The following is a 19,669-nucleotide window of genomic DNA, read 5'->3' as shown; positions in this document are numbered from 1 at the left end:
GGTGGGGTGGGTCGCGTAGGTTTGCTTAGGTTGCTGGAAGTACGATGCTTTTTTGTTTCTTCTGGTCCTTTTTTAGTGATTTTTTTTTCTATTTACCTGTTTGAGGAGTTATGAAGAAAAAAAGAGTCCGTTTCGTTTTGAGAAAACCAAGTCGAGCTCATCCTTTTTTCTCTGGTTTGGGCGATGACAAAAGGTTGCCAAGACTAAATTGCATCGGTTTGCAGTTGTGAACCTGAAATTGAGCCAGTCTTAAACTGCCAGCTTTGGTTCGAGCCGCATAATTCGCGGACGGTGGTTAGAACAAGCAAATGAAATCAAATATTGCTAGAAATTGAGTGACAATTTTCGAGCAGTGACCAAAAATAAACCTTGAAATTGTCAAAAAACACAATGTGCAGCTTCCTCTGGTCCTTTTGGCTTTCAAAAAATTAGCAAGAGTTTTCTGATGCAAAATCAATATTGAGGCGTCAAGTTCTTTTTTCAGTATGCCTTCAATTTTTTTTTTTAGATTTTGAAGCATTGTGGGTACTTGGATCAGCTGCTGGAGGACGATGAAGAGATGGATCAGCTGCTGAAGGACGATGGTTGCGATGAAAAATTTATGGAATTTTCTAGGCTTTTACTGCAACTTTGTTTGCTGGCCTCCGTCAGTCAAGAAAAAGTAAAAGTTCTCTTAGCACTCATATTGTGATATTGGAAATACTAAACTAATAAAATGGATATTGTTTTGATTGATTACATTACATTCGAGTACACTCTATTCTATTCTAAATTCGTTAAAACGTTAAGTTAGGAATGCCTTTTTAACCTAACATTCTATTCATTTTTCAACTGAACAACCTAATTTTCAACTTTAAAAGACAAATTCAAATGTCTAAATTTTCAATTTCTCAACAGATTTTTTTATTCTTTCAGTTTTATAAATCTTGGAAAAAGGCAAAGATTTTTAATTAAGTTTAACGGATGATTGATGGAACATGTTTATCAAGTACGCCTGTCAGGCAGAGTTTGTCTTTTGTTTTAGCTTCGAAAAAACAAATGAACCCCCAATTGCTCTGAATATTAAAGTAACTACAGCAGGGTACATTATTATAATTATCCCCGAATTACCTAAGTTTTTTTTTTAATGTATAAAAATCAATAAAATGCAAGTATCTGTCACCTGATCGGAAGGAGGATAAGAGAATAAAAGAAGACTGAAGTCTAATAGTAGGAAAAAAGAAAACCAAACTAAAATTGTTTCGGATGAGCCTGCCTGTTTTTTTTCAGTGACTCTATTTCCTTAGGCCAAAACAGACGACTGAACTATTTTTTTTTTCTTGTTTGTTGCTCTTAAAATTTAAAAAAGTCTAAAAAAGTCTATTCGAATGGCACCGAGAGCAACCACCTTCAGTTCGGACAAACTTCTCGACTGACAGCGGACACTGGAAATTCTAGCCATTTCTCGACAAGGAGCGGACAAACTCTCTCCCCTAACTCCCAGCAGTTTTTTGTAAGTGAAAAAAAGTGAGTTTTAAAATTAGAAATCCCTCCAATTGGTAAACGTTAATAAATCCTTCTTTTTACTTTATCTGTTTTATTTTAACTCTAGGACCAGATCGACTATGATCTTTGATATAATCTAACCCGTTGTTTATGAATTAAGTTACTAATTGAAACAGAAGGAACTATCAATCGACCTATTGTTTCGTTCAGTAAACTATCAGTATATGTAGTATTTTTCATCTAAGGTAGATGAAAATTTTCTTTCTTAACAAATATTTTCAAAGTATAGTTAAATTACTGTCAGCTTGGAATGCGACAAAGATATGACAAGTCCAAAATTATTCATCAGTACACTTCTGATCACGATTTTTCTTCGTAAATGTATGGGTGTTGGTAGTTATTATGTATAGAAGGTAGTTGATGTGATGTTATTATTTTTTAGACTGTTGCGTGCAGGTTTCTTGATATATTTGGAATCTCGTCCTTGAACTTTTTAGCTGACTTTTTTGTGTTTTCATTTTGAATCTATGAAAAACACAGCCGTTTTGGACTGACAGTTTGTCCAATCTACATTTGTCATATTCAAAATCCTAGTTTTTTCTAGTTTGAGTAATAGTTTTTTTTTCGTTAAAAGTACAAATTAAGTACATATTTTTGTAGATGTATCATCCTTTTCTTTGTTAAGTGTGATATTAAAAACTTAAAAAATTATCCTTCAAGCCATCGAAACTATTAGATTACATTCACTCTATTTGCTAAGCATCGTCTGATACAATCCAAAAAAACAGTCCTTGTTATTGAAACTATAACAAGGCGCACTATTGCGAACCCACCGTCTCATATTTTCTTACAGCTGTTTGAACTGTTCAAAGTCTTCATTTCGTTTTGCGCTTAAATTAACAAAACATTTGAAATTAACAATATAAATGTCTCAAGGATTGATATGAAGTGACAGCGAAATCTTCTTAACATCATACCAAGGCATCCACCAGTTGGCAGATTTTTATTGAGACGAACTTAATTTTTGTTTTAAATATGTTGGTTTTGGATCCAACATTCTTATACAAGTGATATTATAAGTTTTCCGTTTGACTTAAGGCAATTATAAGCATTTTTTTTTCATGGTGGTGAAAAAAAAACTAAAAAAGTGCTCAACTTGTTGCTTTTGATGACTTTTGTTGTCACTGAAGAATAAAATTGTGTTAAGTTTAGGCTGTCAACACAAAAAAATCTTGAAAGTGATTTTTTTTTCAAAGTGAACCAATTGATTATAGCCTAGTTTTACCAGATTTAAAAATGTGCTGTTTGTTTGGATTTAGTTTTGACTCACTTAGTCAATTTTTAAAAAAATACACTATCCAGGCCAATTGCCAAGAATTTTGTATCAAACTGTACATCATATGAAGTCTGGCACCATTCCAGAAGGGCACTCATTGGTTCTTTTTTTTTAATAAATGAACCTTTTTTTGTTTTATTACTAACAATATATATCTTTTTGATAGCCAAAAAATTCTCCGTCTTACGTAACACATGATTTTTATTATTACTAACAACATCTATATATTTTGGAGAGTGATTTGGAGAGTTCACCTACGGGTATTTGGAGTAATTTCCCTACAAGTTAAGTGTTCAAAAAAGTTGCTTTTTGCAGAAAAAAAACGAATTTTTTGCTATCATACAATGAAATATTTTATCTGAGAAAATTCAAAAAATAAACGTTGTCGTGATTTATACATTATTGACAGCTTCTTTCAACGTAGTTTTTGTTTTATTGAAAGGATGCAGTTTAAAATTTTGGCTTTTTTTGGTGCGAGATTTTAATCCTGAGTATTGGCGAACTAATCAGTAATTAGTTCTGGAACAATTTGTGAACATTATGTTTTTTTTAATATTAAGCCAATCGCGTTCGAACTTTTCAATTATTTCGTTTTTTTTGCGGTTTATTCAAATTAACAGTGTAGCTCATGGTCACGATGAGTGACTGAACTTTACCCATTCTTTCCCAAATCAGTCGATAAATTAATTTGGTTTTTCTTGACACTTACATCCCTTCTTTGATTTTTTTTGGAATTTTTTAGAATAACCAACCAAGTCTGATAACCTGAGAGTCTTTCACTTCCTTTTCTTATTTTTTTTCTTGACGCTTGCATATTTTTTTGTTTTTCTTGACATTTACATCATTTTTTTTGGAATTCAAAAACCAATCAAGTCTGATAACCTGAGAGCCTTTCACTTCCTTTCTCAGCATTCAAAAACTTTTCAACCTAGACTCTTTCAACGTGGAGGCAAAACTGATTTGAAGCAAAAGTTTTAAATTTGGAACAAAAATTTATCAATACGAAAATAAGGAAGATGAGAGAATGTCTAATTTTCGATTTAAAGTAAAAACTGCACATCGAGTTAAACAACAAGTTATAAATAAGCACTGTTTTCATTACTAACAATGGATGATCTCTACATAATTAGTGGTTGGTTGTCAGAGGAGTTGAGTTCAATCTAGGCCTTCATCACATCACACCTGCTCTTCTCGGATGTAGGGTCTAGAGTTGTTTCCGTTTCGACCTCGTTGATTGCCTGCAACAGCTCCGTTCACACCCATAGCCAGGTGATGTTGTTTAGATAAAGATTTATGATTGGCTGGTAGCTTAGTGCTCCCGTTACTACTGGTCGTGCTTCCTGTTAGACTCCCATTGCTCAGTTTATGGTTTCTTTGCTGCATGTTTTGTCCTTGATTGAACCCTTGTGATGGGTGTTTCTGAGTTAAAGCTATAGACGTGGAAGCGTTCATATTGCTATTCACATATGATGTCGGGATATTGTTCAAAACTGCACTTCCGTTGCTCGAGCGACCCAGAGAGGTGGGTGGCATAGGGTATCCTGCTCTACTTGTCGGGTGCCCAATGACGATTCCTGCGTTGGGTTGACGATAAGCGGCCACTGGGTGCACCGCTTGGCTTCCCGGTTGCACCATGGTTGTCAAAAACGGAGGGTGTGAGTTCTTTTTAGAGCCTGGTGACATGATTGGCTGCTGGTTCTGTTGCGTCAGAGTGTAGCTTACAGGTTGATTGGCGATGTTTCCATTTGCAAAGAGATGAGGCGATGGCTCCGGTAGTGCACCAGGGGATCCCTCGCCGTCATCTTTCAACTTGGCAATGTCCGCAAACACTTGGGCAAGTTGGTGATATTGCGGGTTCCAGTTCAATAAATGATCCCAGTTGTAGTTTTCGTGCAAATCGTGGCCCACAAGTGAATTGAAGCTTCCTTGGAAGCCTTTATGAGGATCAAACTGATCTGCTCCTATTTCTTGGAGTTTCGAGTAGATGAGACTACTCATTCCTGTTCGGCCGATATCCTCGGCAAACGGATGAACGCTTTCGATACTTGCACTTGCGTACACGTGTTGGTCTTCTTCACCGAAAATAACTTCGGCAATGTTCTGCGCGACGCTGTCAACCGACACGTTATCTTGCATATCGTTGAAGCCGGAATCTTTCTGGTATGCTAAAAAGTCAGGCGTCTTTGCGTTCAAAAGGTAGTTCCTGTCGTTGATTCTTTTGATTTCTGAGTCAGCGTCGTTCATAGCTGAGCCCCGACCACTCGAAGCAGCTGATCGCTGTGAGTGCTGAGGAAACCCGATTAATCCCCCGTTCGGCATTGTGAGTGTGTTCGGGTAAATATGCATGCTTGAATTGCGACTGGGAGTCGAATGCGCCGGAGAAATGCCTTCACGTACGCTCATGAATCCGTTTTGATAAGACTCTGCATGAGTCGGAGATCCGGAAACTGACGGCGGGTGAGCGCCGACATTCTTAGTTCTATGGAACACACATGCAAGCACAGCAATTCCGCCGACGACGAGACCCACAACGATAGCCACAAGAATGACTGCCAAAATCACTCCGCTAACTGGGCTTTTTTCGCTTGACTTGGCGGGAGCGACAAGTCCTGCACAACAGGCGACGTCAACAACTATTTCTACCGCTTCAATTTTGTGAAGTGAATTCGCCTTTCCAGAAGATGCTTCAACGAGCAGTGGGGTCATAGAAATTAATCCCGAATCAGACTGCGTATTTTCCGGAAGCCAGTTTCTGTTATCCTCCAAGCTTTCATTGATGAAAATCTCGCCAGATCTTTCATTGATTTTGAAGTTTGGATACTTCTTTGTGAATCGGTACTTGACAATTCCATCAGGTCCCCTGTCATTGTCAAATGCGTGAACTTCTCCGACCTTTGTCCACGTTTCCGCATCTGCATTGACCGTGAACTTATAGGGAGTGTCTTCGAAATAAGGCGGAAATTCATCCACACTCTGGATTATCATATTTACTACTGCGATGTCAGACTGACCGATTGAGTTCTTAGCTCGAATGTGGAAAGTGTAGCCACCATCAGGTGCCGCTTCGTAATCGGGAGATGAAATAAAGAATACGTCTCCATTGTATTTGTCAATTTCGAACACATTTTGTACCTCAGAATCTACAATGTCGTACTCTATTCCATCAAGATGTTCCTGGCGACCACTGAGAGCCGTTAATCTGAACGCATAAAGATCTTCGGCTCCTTCTTGTTTGTGGAAATTGAACACATTCATTGGGAAAACCGGAGCGTTAGCATTCTGGTTCAGAATCGTAAGATAGATATTCGCTTTCGTCGTGAACACTGGATCACTGGCACTAACTGTTAGTTTAATTTCATCTTTGACATTGAAAGGAAGAACCTGGTACAGTTCAATCCAACCGGTTTCAGGGTCAATTTTAAAGTAATTATTTGGATCACCGGAAACAATTTTGTACGTTATAAGAGAGTTCACGCCTTCGTCGCCGTCTTCAGCGTGAACTCTTATGACCGCTTTGCCGACAGTTGAATTTATTGAAACATTGGCTCTGTACGGCAGTCCTATGAACGTCGGCTCGATGTCGTTTACATCTCCGACTGCAACAAGAAAACTGGCAGTACTGTTAAGACTGGGTCTTCTCTCGTCGTACGCGAGAACTCTTAGCTCGTACTTGGCCTTCGTTTCTCGATCCAGCTCCTTCGCAAGCATCAAAAGAGCCCCGTAGTTATTTCCCTCCGCTTCAAGGGCCAGCTTGAAGGTCGAATCTTCGTTTCCCGAGACTAATTGGTACTTGATATAAGAGCTTCTTGACCCGTCGGGGAAGTGAGCACTGACTCGGAAAATACCAGAGTTCACTTTCTTGTTCTCGGGCACTGACACTGTGTCTATGGGTAAGATCACTGGCGACTCATCCGCTTGTCGATTTGCGATGACCTTGATAGCAACTCTGACAGTCTCTTTCAAGGGAGGACTACCTCCGTCTTGCGCTTCGATTGTCACTGATGTCAGTTGATTGTCACGTATTTGAGTCAAACTTTTCTTAGAACAAATTGCACCTGACGTTTCGTTGATTTTAAAAGTCTCCCAATCATCGAGTATCAATTTGTATATTATTTGACCGAACTTCTTGGAATCTTTGTCGGTCGCCTGAACAGTGATGAATGGACTGTTTACAGGTATTCCACTGTCTATTTGAACTTCATAGAGGTCTTCGTCAAACTCTGGCTTGTTGTCATTTACGTCTTCGACTTTGACAGTGAGTTCTCGTTCGTTCGTGAATTGTCCGTCAAAGGCGCGCAGCTTGAGAACGTATTCGGATTGTTTCTCATAATTGAGCGCGCTAAAACAATCCAAGATATTGCTACGATGGGTATAGAAAAATATGGCATTTTAGGCAGGAATGGCGCACTGTTTATAGTTTTACATTGGAGTATATGAGAATGTGTGACTTTTTTTGATCGAATATTTTGCATGATGACATCCATGATAATTTAATAAGGATTATAAAACTTCAGGATAATTCAAAATGCGCCCCAACAACAAGAATGATTTTAGTTTTTTGAAAATTTTAGCAATTTAGACTATAGGTCTACAGACTTTCTCGGCCATTTCGAAGCCATTTACACATGCACCTTTGACATGCACAAAGTTTGCCACATGTCAATGCCAACAAGTCCGTGACTCATCATGTGCCCTGTTTATTAGAATGTGGCGTGAACTCTTACTCGTTCAGAATGAGGTCTCCGTTCTGTTTGAAGATGAAGGTCGAGGTGGATCCGTCTGCTGATCGACTGTTGACCAGACTGTATGTTACATTGGACACTGCGTCATCATCTTCAGCTACGTATGATCCAATCACAGTTCCAGGCTCAGTGTCTACAAAGAACCAAATAATTTGAAATTACTAGCCAGTAAAGATGCACTTAGAATTCAAAAGCACTAAATCGATTTTTTTTGAAAACTGGAAAAACCGACTCTTCAGCCTACAAGCATGTCAGTTTTTACAATCATTTCAGTTATACAAGCTTAATTTTATTTTGTTTTTTTTTCCAAAATATTAATCTGGATGATTGATTTGGTTTCTTTTCCAAAACAGTGATCTGCTAACTGACTGCTGGCCGGACATTTACCTTCTGCGATATACACAGGCGTAGGGAAGTTGGAGAATATGGCTGGATTGTCGTTTTTGTCACTGACAGTTATAGTGAGCACCTTCTGGCTCCAGTGAGTCACCTCGCCACCCGAGTCCGTCACTCTCACTGTCACTCTATACTCTGGCACCTTCTCTCTGTCCAGCTTCCCCACCGCCACTAGCATCTGGTTGATGAACTGGAACACCGGTGGGTTGGTGGGGGGTTCGATTGAGACGACTGAGAGCACCAGTCTATCGCTTCGTTCGTCTTCGTCTCTGACTTGCATCTGAAACACAAACTATTTTGAGATGACATAGCCAATAGACAGTTGTAAAAGCGTCAATGAACACATTTGAACACATTGACCTTCATTGAAATTGTCAAAAATGGCTCGAAAAAAATTTAAAATTGGCTAAAAAAAAACACTCAACTTACAACGAATAAGCGAATAAGACATGGGGACGTATAAAGTAAAAAAAAAAACTTTTTTTTTTCCAATATTTCCGCGTTGCAGGCCTTTTTTATGTTTGTAAGCAATTTTCAAAAATACGCAGTTCAGCACAAATACAGCTCTCAAAATTTTTTTCAAGCTCCCAAGCCGTTTTTAGAAAAATATTAGGATTTATAATACACAAATTGAACTCAGTTAGTTGTAACCGAAATTGAAGAGCTTCTTATATATTTTTTAAAATTGCATGTAACATATCCAATAAACGAGTTGTCGTATTGTTGTCGTACTGTCATATAACGTGCGTGTACATTAAACTAGGCGTAACAAAAAGTATGGCTTTTACGCTAAGTATTTGGAATTGACAACGTTTAAAGTTTGTTTCTGAAAAAATTGAATCAAAAACAAGACCACAATAATTGTCCTCACTTTGTTCGTTCGTTGACACTTCATCAAAACGTACGGGAAGGCTCATGAAGCATTTTTTGTCTCCGCGGATTTCACCACACCATCTTCGCATTATATCAAAAATTTATATAGTTAAACTTCGTCTTCAATCCAGAAAAATTTCAAGGAAAAGCTGGAACATCAGAACGATACATGAAAAAAATTAGGCCAAAAATGGCAAAAATCTCCGTGAAGTAACGCAAAAACTTACACAGCCTACTATTCTAGAGCATGTTTTGTGATGTAATTGAAAATAGTCCATACGCGGCTACCATAGATGATGGGTTTTGGTACAAAAATTCAAAGTATTGCAAGTCTAGTCTAGACTACTGGCCCCATTCAGGAAGACTCTTTATTGCCACCTTGGCGACCATGTGTAGCTTACTTCAGATACTTGCCTCTGAAATACTGTTTGTTCAGCTACGTCAGTCTTTAGTATATCCACAAAAGCAAGACACTCACTGTTTAGTTGGTACATAGAACGTCCGAGATATCTAGGTTTAAACGCCTTACATAACATATGGAAAGCACATAGACATCCGATACGGTATTTGTGGAGCTGTCGTTAAACTTCCCAGCCAAACGAAGTCAATCACCATGATGAAAAACATGCACCTTTAAGTATCCCAATAGCTTTCAGAATTTTACACAAAGTAGTTGCGAACTTAGACTCGCTCAACCAGAAAAAGGCGTTAGACCAAAAAATAACACAAAGACGATACTTTTTTGAAAAAAGGTTAAAACAGACGTTCACATAACATGCAGGGCAAAGAATTGCTTGAAAAGCTTCCGTGCAGCAGACGAGGCAGACATGTCCTATTACTGTTTGGTTCATAATTAAATAACCAAATTATGAAATCAATTAAACTCACATCCCCAACAGCCAGTGGGTTCTGAGGCGAGTAATCACCCTCCGCGATCGTACTGTGATTATGGTCAGACACAAAATAGGGCTCATTGTCGTTCAAGTTGCCCAAAGTCACGACCACGGTCGAATAGCCGACGATCTTCTTCACGCCTTGGCTTCCGTCATCTACTTGGGCAGTGGCCTGAACGTGCACTGTGATCTTCTGAACTTTCTCATAGTCCAGCAAACTTGAATTGCTCACGGAAATTTCCCCTGAAAACCACTATTACGTCACAATTTTTTCATACCAACCAACCATAAAACATAACTTTTGCATTTGCGTGTTGTGAAATATCAAACATCCGCTTTTTGTTATTGTAATTCAAGAAATTTATTCAGCTTTTTATACAGGTGAATTTTTTTCTATTTCACAGGGATTTTTTATTACGTCAATTTCCGCATTAGTGACATAATTAATATGTTCTGACACACCTATTGCTTAACAGTTTTCCTGCGAGTTCAACGTCCTTTAAATTTTGCTATGTATTTGTTAGAAAACAATTGTTCAATAAATTAATCATCGCGGTGCTTTGAATCAGAGAATTCTTTTATTTCAGAGCAGGTTAACTAAGAACAAAATGACAGGCGTTGTTAAAAAGCGCAAAATTGGCCCGCAAGTGAGATAACTTAATTTTCTTAAAAAATTTAAACACTCTTCAATTTCGATTTTTCGATCATCAAGCGCGATCTGTTTGTCTTGAAAATATTCATAATCGAATTTTAGTTCGAAAAATGAGCAGCATGATTGAAACGACAGACTCAAAATCAAAATGTTTTTATTTAAACTTCATTAAATAGCGGATTTAAACAATTAATTGAGGTAGTTCAATAAATCATATTGAAACATTTGCAAAGCATCTTTTTCGTTTGATTTTATTGCGCATATTTTTTCAGTTGCGACTCCTTTCTTCATATTAGTATTCGGTCATACTTTGTTTGAAATTCTGAACTTCAAAGCAACCTGCGTCTACTACCACACAGGATGAGAGTCGGCTAAAGATTAATTTTCATTTCTAATAAAAGCGAGATTGTTGCGGTATCCGGTGTTATCTTAAATACAAAAATACAAATGGAGATCGATATTTGCAGCAAAAAATAAATCCAGGTTCCATGTTCTAAAAGATGGCTCTTTTGACCGAATACAACTTTAATTTCACAAAAAAACATAAGTTTTTCATATATATATATTGTTATACAGGCCCCGGATAAAAGTTGAAATAAAAACGGCTTTTAGTTAACTAAATAGTTGAGGAAAAAGCATCAAAATAGTTACAAAAAAGTTAATTAAAATTCATTGTTTCACAGTGATTTGTTACTATAACAAAACAAAATCATCTTTAAAGAAGTCTCAGTCAATGAATGTCGTGTATCAGACAAAACATCCGCGTATTTTGAAAAAGATCTCTCGACGTCGCAGCTTTCAAGTGGCATCTTTTTTGCAGCAAGACAGTCTTTTGCATTCCATGTTGAAACCCGGTAATCAACAGGAATAGGGGTTCCGGACTCCAATTTTCTTGCCACTTGGATAATCTCTGTTAGTCCCGTGTTCTTCTTCAAAATTTGAGAAAGTTTTTGTTTTCCAATTTCATGGACCAAATTTTGTTGTAACTCGGTCAAGTGTCTGATCGATTCTTCCAAACTCATACGACTCTGCAGAATTTTAATGGAACGTGATAGAATTTTGTAGTTTGAAGTAATGCAACAAAGCTGCCCCTCGAGCTGTGAAAAATTTTCTTCGAGTATTTCACAAAGGACTTCCAAAGCGGAAGAGTCAGTAATACCACTTTCTTTCAATTTTGTGATAAAAACACGGTATCCAAAATATAAGGGTCGTAATCGAAATCAGGGTCCAGAATCCCAACAATTACATTTGCAACATATCGATCACGAACGTCTGTTGTTTCATCGATGCTTATCCAAATAAGTTTCCCAGCACAAACTCTTCTTAATCGGCCCAGTTTGTCCATGTAAACTTTTTCCATGTAATTTTTTCGTAATGTCGATTCGTCGGGCACTTTGTCTTTAGTGTGGTATTTTGCTAAGAAAGCCCTAACAACTGGGTCACTGATAGCGTTGAAAGCAATATTTCCACTAATCAGAGCAGCACATAAGTCTGCGGAATATTGACAGGACACCGGAGAATCAAACTGAAGAAAACTCTGTGTACTTGTTGTTCTCCATTTTTCGTTTTCTTTGTGTATCGTGGATTTCAAATGCTGTAAAACATGGCCTCTCTGGTCTGAGCTGACCGATTTCTCGCATGCGGTACACATTAAAAGCCCTTTGTCCGCTTTAAAAACGGTAAATTCTGACGCGTATTTGCGAGCACGAGTCGCAGGGTTATCTTTAGTTTTTGGCATGTCAGTTTTGTTCGGTTCAATATTAACACAACTGTCGTGTCTGGCTTGCGTGGCTGGATGACGAAACAAAAGCAAACACAGCGGCAACTAGCGGAAAGCGCGGGAACACATTTCTGAGAAAACGAATTTCCTCTGCGACCTTTTAGCAAACTTATTCAGATTGCTACAAGCGATGCAGAAACCTATTTCTTAGAAATAGTTAAAATAAAAGTACAAACCAACAAAAAGTTACTTCCATCTTTTTTTGTTAAAAAAGTTAGTTAACTACGAATAATAGTTATTTAACTAATATCCGGGGCCTGTTGTTATATATTGATATGATATAACAATTTTTTTGACTAAAAATGAAACAAAAAATGTGATTTTAATCAGCAAAATAATTTGATTGTGAAGCAACATTACCCAGCCCAGAAAAATAACCAAAAAATTTGCATGTAGTTCTTAAACAGGGGCACAACAGCGGTTTGCCGTGATGGGCTGTACAGCTCTTGTGTTGCTCCTTTCCCCCGTGGATAAATGGTCTTAATCTTAATTGTTAGATAAGTCCGAAAAAAGTAAGAACTAATTAGGGATTAATCTTAATGCATAAATTAATGTTAGAAGTATATTGACAAATATTGACACATATCAGCTTGCTTATACTGACCGGAAGATTCATCAATCTTCAGTGCTCCCTCCACAGTCGGACTGAAGAGGGCATAGGTCACAGGTGACGAGGAGGTCACTGAACCTTCACTTCCTTCTTCGCCGCCTTGTGCCCTGCTGGCGGTCACCTGGACCACACGTGTGCCGGAGGGGGAGCCCTCGTCGATCTGAGAGGTGTAGGAAGCGCGGGAGAAGGTCAATCTTTCTGGCTGGGTGGGGCCAATTGTGATGTCCACCAGACCTGAACAGAAAACATTCACTTATAATGACTAGTTTGACATTTTTATTTCCCGTAGTCATAAAAAATGTTCACATAAAAAATTTTATCCGAAAACATAAGATTTAACATCTTGTACAAGCAAAAAGTAAATTAACTTTTTGCTTCTACTTGACAAAATTAATAAAAGCATTAAATGTTTTATGGCGCTTCTGTCTCTAAAAAAGTTCGTTTGGTTGATGCACAGCTAATTCAACCAATTTGGCCAGCCTCTAAATCAGTAAATTACGAAGACAAATTAAACATCATTAGTTTCAGATTGTGATTGTGTAACCGATATGCTCATCCCATCAACTACTGCTTCAAGCTACACAATAATGACTTGAATTCATGATGAAGATTATGCTTAAAATTTATATTCTGATTTTCATTAATAGATTAGAGTTATACCATTCATATTTTTTAATGCAATTTAAAGTGAAGCGTCTCATATCCGTTCTGGCTATCTACGTTTTTGCACAGAAGAACAATACAATTTTCAACATGCAATCAATTTTTAAAAAAATAGCAGGGGGTATTTCCTCTTTCGACCCATATTAACCTCTTTGCCCTCGAGACCGAACAGGATATGGTTTCAGTCTGAAGAAAATACATGAATGATTCACATTTGTTTGCTCACCACGCTTGGGTTAATTAGTACGAAGATATAATAAATTGCTGCAAAATTGTTTTTAACGGAGTAGAAGCGAGTCGTGAAAAACAGTCGACTCGATTGCTGCTGTCAATTTCATTTGTCCGCTGCAGGCTTAAGCGTTCCAAGTCAACATTCGAGTAGACAATGAAGCACGTTGGAGCCCGGGGTTGTGTCTTAATGACTTTAAGTTTTGATGGAAAAGACAGTTGATTGTTTTTCAACAGGGAATGGTGGCGCCTTGCCTGCCCACGGGTAAAAAGGCAAAACAAATTTTACCCCCTTATAGCTACACTCTCTAGCTTGAAGTGTAAACAGGAAAACATTCGATTCAAAGCATACAGACTGGAAGCTTCCTTTTAGTCTCGAATTTGGTCCGTCCAAACTACCAGTTCAAGCAAGCTACCGACTGAAACCATAAACAATACAATACGTATGAGCAATTGGCGAGTATTTTGAAAGACCGGCTAGAAATTTTAGACGTAAGATTGTCTCCAAAAACGCTGCAAAATTCCGCCCAATGTTTTGAAAGTTGGGTTTAGCTATGGGGTTCTGTCAACAAAATTATACTTTGGTCTGCATGCCCATTATGAAAAATTATCAACGTATATGCCACATCTTGTTCACATATATCACTACGCATCTTGTAGGAAATTTCTCACGAACTCATAAAAGTTTGAACGATTTCTTAATACTTTGTTCGTAATTAATGACATGTGCTCAGCCATATATTAAGAGCATAATTCTCGCCCAAATGCGATTTCAAAGAAACTTAAAGCCTCGGCCAGAAATTAAGGATATTCAGCGATATTAAATTTTGATCTGGCGATTTAAACCCGGATATAATTCGGGTTTCGCGCAGTTGTCCTTGATCTAGGTTAGCTTAATTCCTTGACCAAGTTCTTAATTTTGGAACCCGGTCTGAAATTTAGATTCAATTACCCCCAAAGATCTAAGATCGGGTTTTGAAAAGACAGAATTGGGTTAAATGTGCAATAAAGTTGGGAAGATTTGGGGTAATTTTGCCATTTGTAGATTTAATCTGGACTTAATTAAAATAGGGCGCCCATACGGCACACGCGAAGTGCAGAACTGAGCCAGATTTTTGTGTATGCGACAATATTATCACACGTGTGATTCAGCCTGATGGATTAAGATATCGTGTCCAAAACCCCAAACCTCAAGTAAAATCAAGCCATTGGAAACGGCATCCATCCTATTCAAAAATAGAAAGCTGGTTTGTCGTTGAAAGATTCTCGTTTGATCTAGTTTAAAAGTTATTAGCTGGCTGATAAAATAGAGAAAACTAGGAAAAACATTATCAAAGCACCATTTTTTTATTTTATCGTTCAAAAAAATAAAACCAGAATGATCTACTTATGCAAACAGAAGACTTGTCAATTTCATAATGGACAAAGCCTAGAGCAATAAAAGCACAAATGGTATTTGCTGGATTACATTTCTGAAGCCTTCAAATGTTTTTCCTTAATTAAAAATTGAACCGAATGCCTGTAAAAGATTTCAGATATTTTTCTTTCAACCAAATGTATATGAAATGTTCTCTTGCTTGTCCAGGTTATGATTTTTTATTAAAATGGCCACATTAAAAATTAAATACCAAAAAATGATGCCGAAATTTTTGAAAAGACGAGCTGAAAAAATAGTGACAATTAAACCATCAAATTTAAATTCTCTCCTCGTAAGATAAAAACCTGTTAAATAATCGAAAACTATTGATTATTGTCTAGAGAATGGAGCATTTTATTGAACAAACAAATATTATTTTAAAACAAACGGAGCATCAAAAAGCTTTATTTATGATATTGTGGCTGGCCAACACGCGTAGCTAGCTTAATTTGTTCATACGCGCAACAGGATTTTTTTACATTTTTAGTGAAAACAAAGTAACCGTAAAAAAAATGCAAACCTATTTTACCCATATTTCCCCAGACCGTATGTCGCACAATTGTGAGGGCGAATAAAACAAACAGGTAGCATTTATCACCAGGGAAATAGAAAGTGTTTATAAGTTTGCATTGATTAAGCATACATTTATATAGCATCATCATCATGGGCTCAGTAATCCCATCGTGTCTAAACAACACGCCTTTGAGCGATAACACTCAGCATTTACTTAGTTCAGTGTCAACTGAGATGACTCATGCTTCCTGGGCAAACTGCAGTCTAATCTAGATCGAGTCATAAATCCCGTAGATAGATTTTAGGGGATTCAAAGAAAAAAGGGGCAATTTAAAAAGGGCGGATTCTCATTTGTAGTAAAAATTCAAAATTAAATTTTCCGAAGGCAAAATTAAGACGAGTGAGTTTTTTCACTCTAAACTTATGCGTTTTATGTTTGAAATTGAATGGGAGTATCGGGAATTTTATTCAAAAAAAATTCGAAAGAATTTCTGAACGATCGGACATGTTTAATAACTTTTATGAAATGAGAAGAGCGCTTTAGTTGATGCTGAGCGTAAAGCATATAAAGTTGCTTTAATCTAAATTGAGGGCCATTCATTCAACATCATTTGAATGAGCTTCTAGTACTACAAAGGAGGCTTTAAAAGACAATATCGTCTGGCGGTGAGGCGAAAAAGAGACTGAGAGTGAGGCTAACACAAATGGACAGCACACTTAATTGGGCTAACATCGGGGGCGTTATCTGAATCGGTGGGAAATGGCTAAATGTGGCCGGATGGGACAAGGCGGGTCCTTAAATTGGGGAGCGGAGCATAACAACGTGTGCTCCTCGTCTCAATTAAAGCCATCAAAGCAGAAAATTTAGCATCCCCCTTACCCCACCTTTCGCTCGGTCCAATATCACGAGGAGATAACTAATCTCGCTAACTAGCTGACATAAAACATAAAAATGTAATTATTTTAGCTACTTTTTTCTCATTTTCACCAAGTTTAAAACTTTTTGCCTTTGAAAAAACTTTCTCGTCTTTGAAAAATAGATCGGAAGTTAGCTCATTATAGCTTAAAGTCCTGTGATTTAATCAAGAGAAAAAATGGAAACATTCAGATATTCTTTTTCTCTAACTTCCATTCCATTATCAAATCAGACGGTAGAAAAACATGACAAGAATTGTAAAAAGTACTAACAAACAATTTTGCGACAACTTGAGCCGCTAAAACTGATTTTTCATCTATTTTTCTTCATCTCGCTAATGCTCTACTAATTAAAGGGAGAACAATGCTCGCAAAACTGCTAATTATATCCTGAAAACTACAAATGGGCCGACAAAAAGGCTCAGAAAAAGGAAGAAAGGTGCTCAATTAACCATACGTTTTGCAAAAAAAAATAATTTACCTGTTGCAGTTAGCGACCGAGGGTTGTTTGTTGCTTTTACCAGGAAAAGATAGCTTGTGTTGGTCAAATCTCGATTTGCCATCAGCCTCTCATTGTAATTTCCTTGCAAGTAGAAATTCACTGCAGAAGAGTCATCGACGAAACTAAACAATGAAAAATACGATAAATCATTGCGGCCGCTAGACAGGCTTTTTATTAAATACAAAAAACTAAACAAGTTTATGGCCATTATTTTTCGTAGAGCAATGAAAATGCATCATAAAGGTTTTGAGGTCCTGAATATGTTTGAACATTTCTTTTTGGAAGACAACTGGAAGACATACCTGAATACGCTGGTGTCATCTTCATCAGCATCATCCACAGCCAATTCTGTGATGAATTCTCCATATGAGGGGGTCTCTTGGAAGTGTTTCTGGATGACTCCTGGGAAGATAGGAGGATTGTCGTTCAAACCCACCACTTGGGTGACAACTTCGATGTAGGAAGTCAGTCCGTTCCCGCCCTCGTCTGTCCCCGAGACGTTCAGTCGGCACTCCTTCACTTGCTCGTAATCCAGCGGCCTGAAATCAACCAATCAATCAAAATAAATCAGACAAAATTATCGAGGTCAGCATCAGAAAAAACATAGATCAACTAAAAATCAAAAGCGATGTATTGGGAAGCTTTATCAAATTTCTTAGATAAAGCTTACAACTCTTTTTACAATTTATCTGTTTTTTTAAATCTTTGTGTTGCGCAAGTTCAAAAACTGTTGTGGGTTCCAAAAAAGTGTGAAGAAGCGTAAAAAATGTCATATTGATATCGGATTAGCTGGTCGCCGCAAAACAGCGATAAAGAAGAAATTATTCAATTCTGTTTGGCGGCCCAAATTCTAACTCTCTTTGAAGGATCAACAAATCAAAAGTATCGGTCAAACAAAAACGGGTTCCTTTTTTTCTTCCGCTTTCAATCTCAGCCGAAGTTTACTCGACCATTTCAGATCACTTGAAGTCGAGATCAGCAAGAGGGAAACAAATACTTAATGCAACTATTTCAAAGTGATCCCCTCCAACAGTTAACTGTTTACCCAAATCAAATGTTTATATTTGGAGCCTCTTCAGGAATAATCACGCCACCGAATAGTAAATAAAAGGCTTCGTGCAAAATGGGCAAAATGGGAGCTTTTAACATTCACGGGAAAATTGAAGTGAATGACCATCCTTACTTAGGAATCTCTGTGGGATATCAAACACTTTTATAGAATTGGCTATTTATTTTTCAAATAAATCTCTCGGTTTAGAGAAGATAAATAACCTAAAATAACGAATTTTTTTTCAGCATTTTTGTACAGACATGAAATTATACTTTTCAGTTTTTCATGGAATTACCTGAGCAGAATGAAGGGGCATCTTTTATATACTTTGAAAATACTTAGAACGAGACTAGGGCCCTTAAATTTTTATGCACGAATCAACCCGAATCAGGAATTCTTTTCAAATTAGATTATTTTGCAACTTTTGATCCAGGCTGTGGAAAATTGACATAATAAGAAGACTCCTTAGATCTAAAAGGCTTTGTTTAATTTGTTCGATTTTAGTGATTGATTTTTTCGAAATGGGGAAGGTAGGAGCTAATAGTTCTAAAGAGGAAATTGTTATTCGCATCCAAATACAAAAACCGGTAAAATTGGGGGTCGATTCAAACAATGGGATAATCGGATGACTAATCCCAAATTTGTGACAGGAAATTAGACTAGCGGGTTAATAGAAACTGTCCACATTAATGACTTTTCGAGACATAAATTTCACGCTTTTGTAACCTGAGGCTCCAAAGAAGAGAAGTGGCTTAAAAATTCAGACTCAGACATGGATTTTTGATTATAATTGAACTAACGGCTAGGTATATCCAGTTGCAATATCCCCTCTCAACGGAACTAATTTTCTTTTTCATCCCAAAATTGAGCCCCACTTCCCCCCGCCCGCAAATTCCAATTTCCCGGTGTTAGCTGGCTATTAGTCAACACTAATTTGGGAACAGTTAGCCAGATTGACAGCTTTCGCAATTGCGTGACAGCATAACTATTAAGGCTTTATGCAAAATGACCCAGCTATAATTCCCCCCAATTTCGTAATTATCAGCCCATTATTCCGTCTGTTCCACACAATGCACCCCCCTGGGCAAAAGAAGAGTCAATGAGTCCTCTAATAGGCGAAGAGCAAATTCAAGTTCCGTTGAATTGTATGTGCACGGTGGTGAGAGACAGTTGTGTCTACATATTACCACCATTAGTACCAAATGTATGGCCTAATGGAGTGAATTCATGAAACTGTCGATGCTTGTTGAAATTTAGGCTAATTAATTGAATATTTAAAATAGTTTTTTCAGCAACATATGCTCAGTAATTGTGACAAAAAAATTTAACAAGAAAATCTGCCAATATCAGCGAAGCAGTAGAAAATTAGGACTAAATATCAACGATGGAGTGAATATAGTCAAAAACGATTACCAGATGTTCTGCTTTCGATTCGCTAGATTTGTTTTACTTCACGTGACCCTGCTCTACACACAATTAAACTCTATCTCAAATTGGTCAGGAAAATTGAGCAGTCAAACGGAAAAAAAACAGCCTCTTAAACCTAACGCCTCCCCCCCCCCCACGCTTACTCGATCTAATTTAGGTCTATCATCAGGGCGAGGTCTAAGAAA

The 19,669-nt window shown here is 37.5% G+C and overlaps 1 protein-coding gene across 1 annotated transcript in view; it reads right to left on the bottom strand.

The window, feature by feature from the left end:
- Positions 1 to 3,780: 3,780 nt before the first annotated feature.
- LOC134841750 (protocadherin-16-like) overlaps positions 3,781 to 19,669 on the bottom strand; it is a 48,005-nt gene continuing 32,116 nt past the window's right edge. Inside the window, exons 6-12 of the mRNA XM_063857789.1 lie at positions 17,308 to 17,544; positions 16,985 to 17,127; positions 12,762 to 13,001; positions 9,721 to 9,968; positions 7,951 to 8,239; positions 7,546 to 7,696; positions 3,781 to 7,160 (exon numbers count right to left, since the gene is read on the bottom strand). Of these exons, the coding sequence (XP_063713859.1) occupies positions 3,998 to 7,160; positions 7,546 to 7,696; positions 7,951 to 8,239; positions 9,721 to 9,968; positions 12,762 to 13,001; positions 16,985 to 17,127; positions 17,308 to 17,544 (4,471 nt within the window). The 3' untranslated portion in view covers positions 3,781 to 3,997. The remainder of the gene's footprint in view (positions 7,161 to 7,545; positions 7,697 to 7,950; positions 8,240 to 9,720; positions 9,969 to 12,761; positions 13,002 to 16,984; positions 17,128 to 17,307; positions 17,545 to 19,669) is intronic.

The sequence above is a fragment of the Symsagittifera roscoffensis genome, chromosome 3 (assembly GCF_963678635.1).
Source record: "Symsagittifera roscoffensis chromosome 3, txSymRosc1.1, whole genome shotgun sequence".
Lineage (NCBI taxonomy): Eukaryota > Metazoa > Xenacoelomorpha > Acoela > Convolutidae > Symsagittifera > Symsagittifera roscoffensis.
This window is presented reverse-complemented; position numbering and strand designations above follow the sequence as displayed.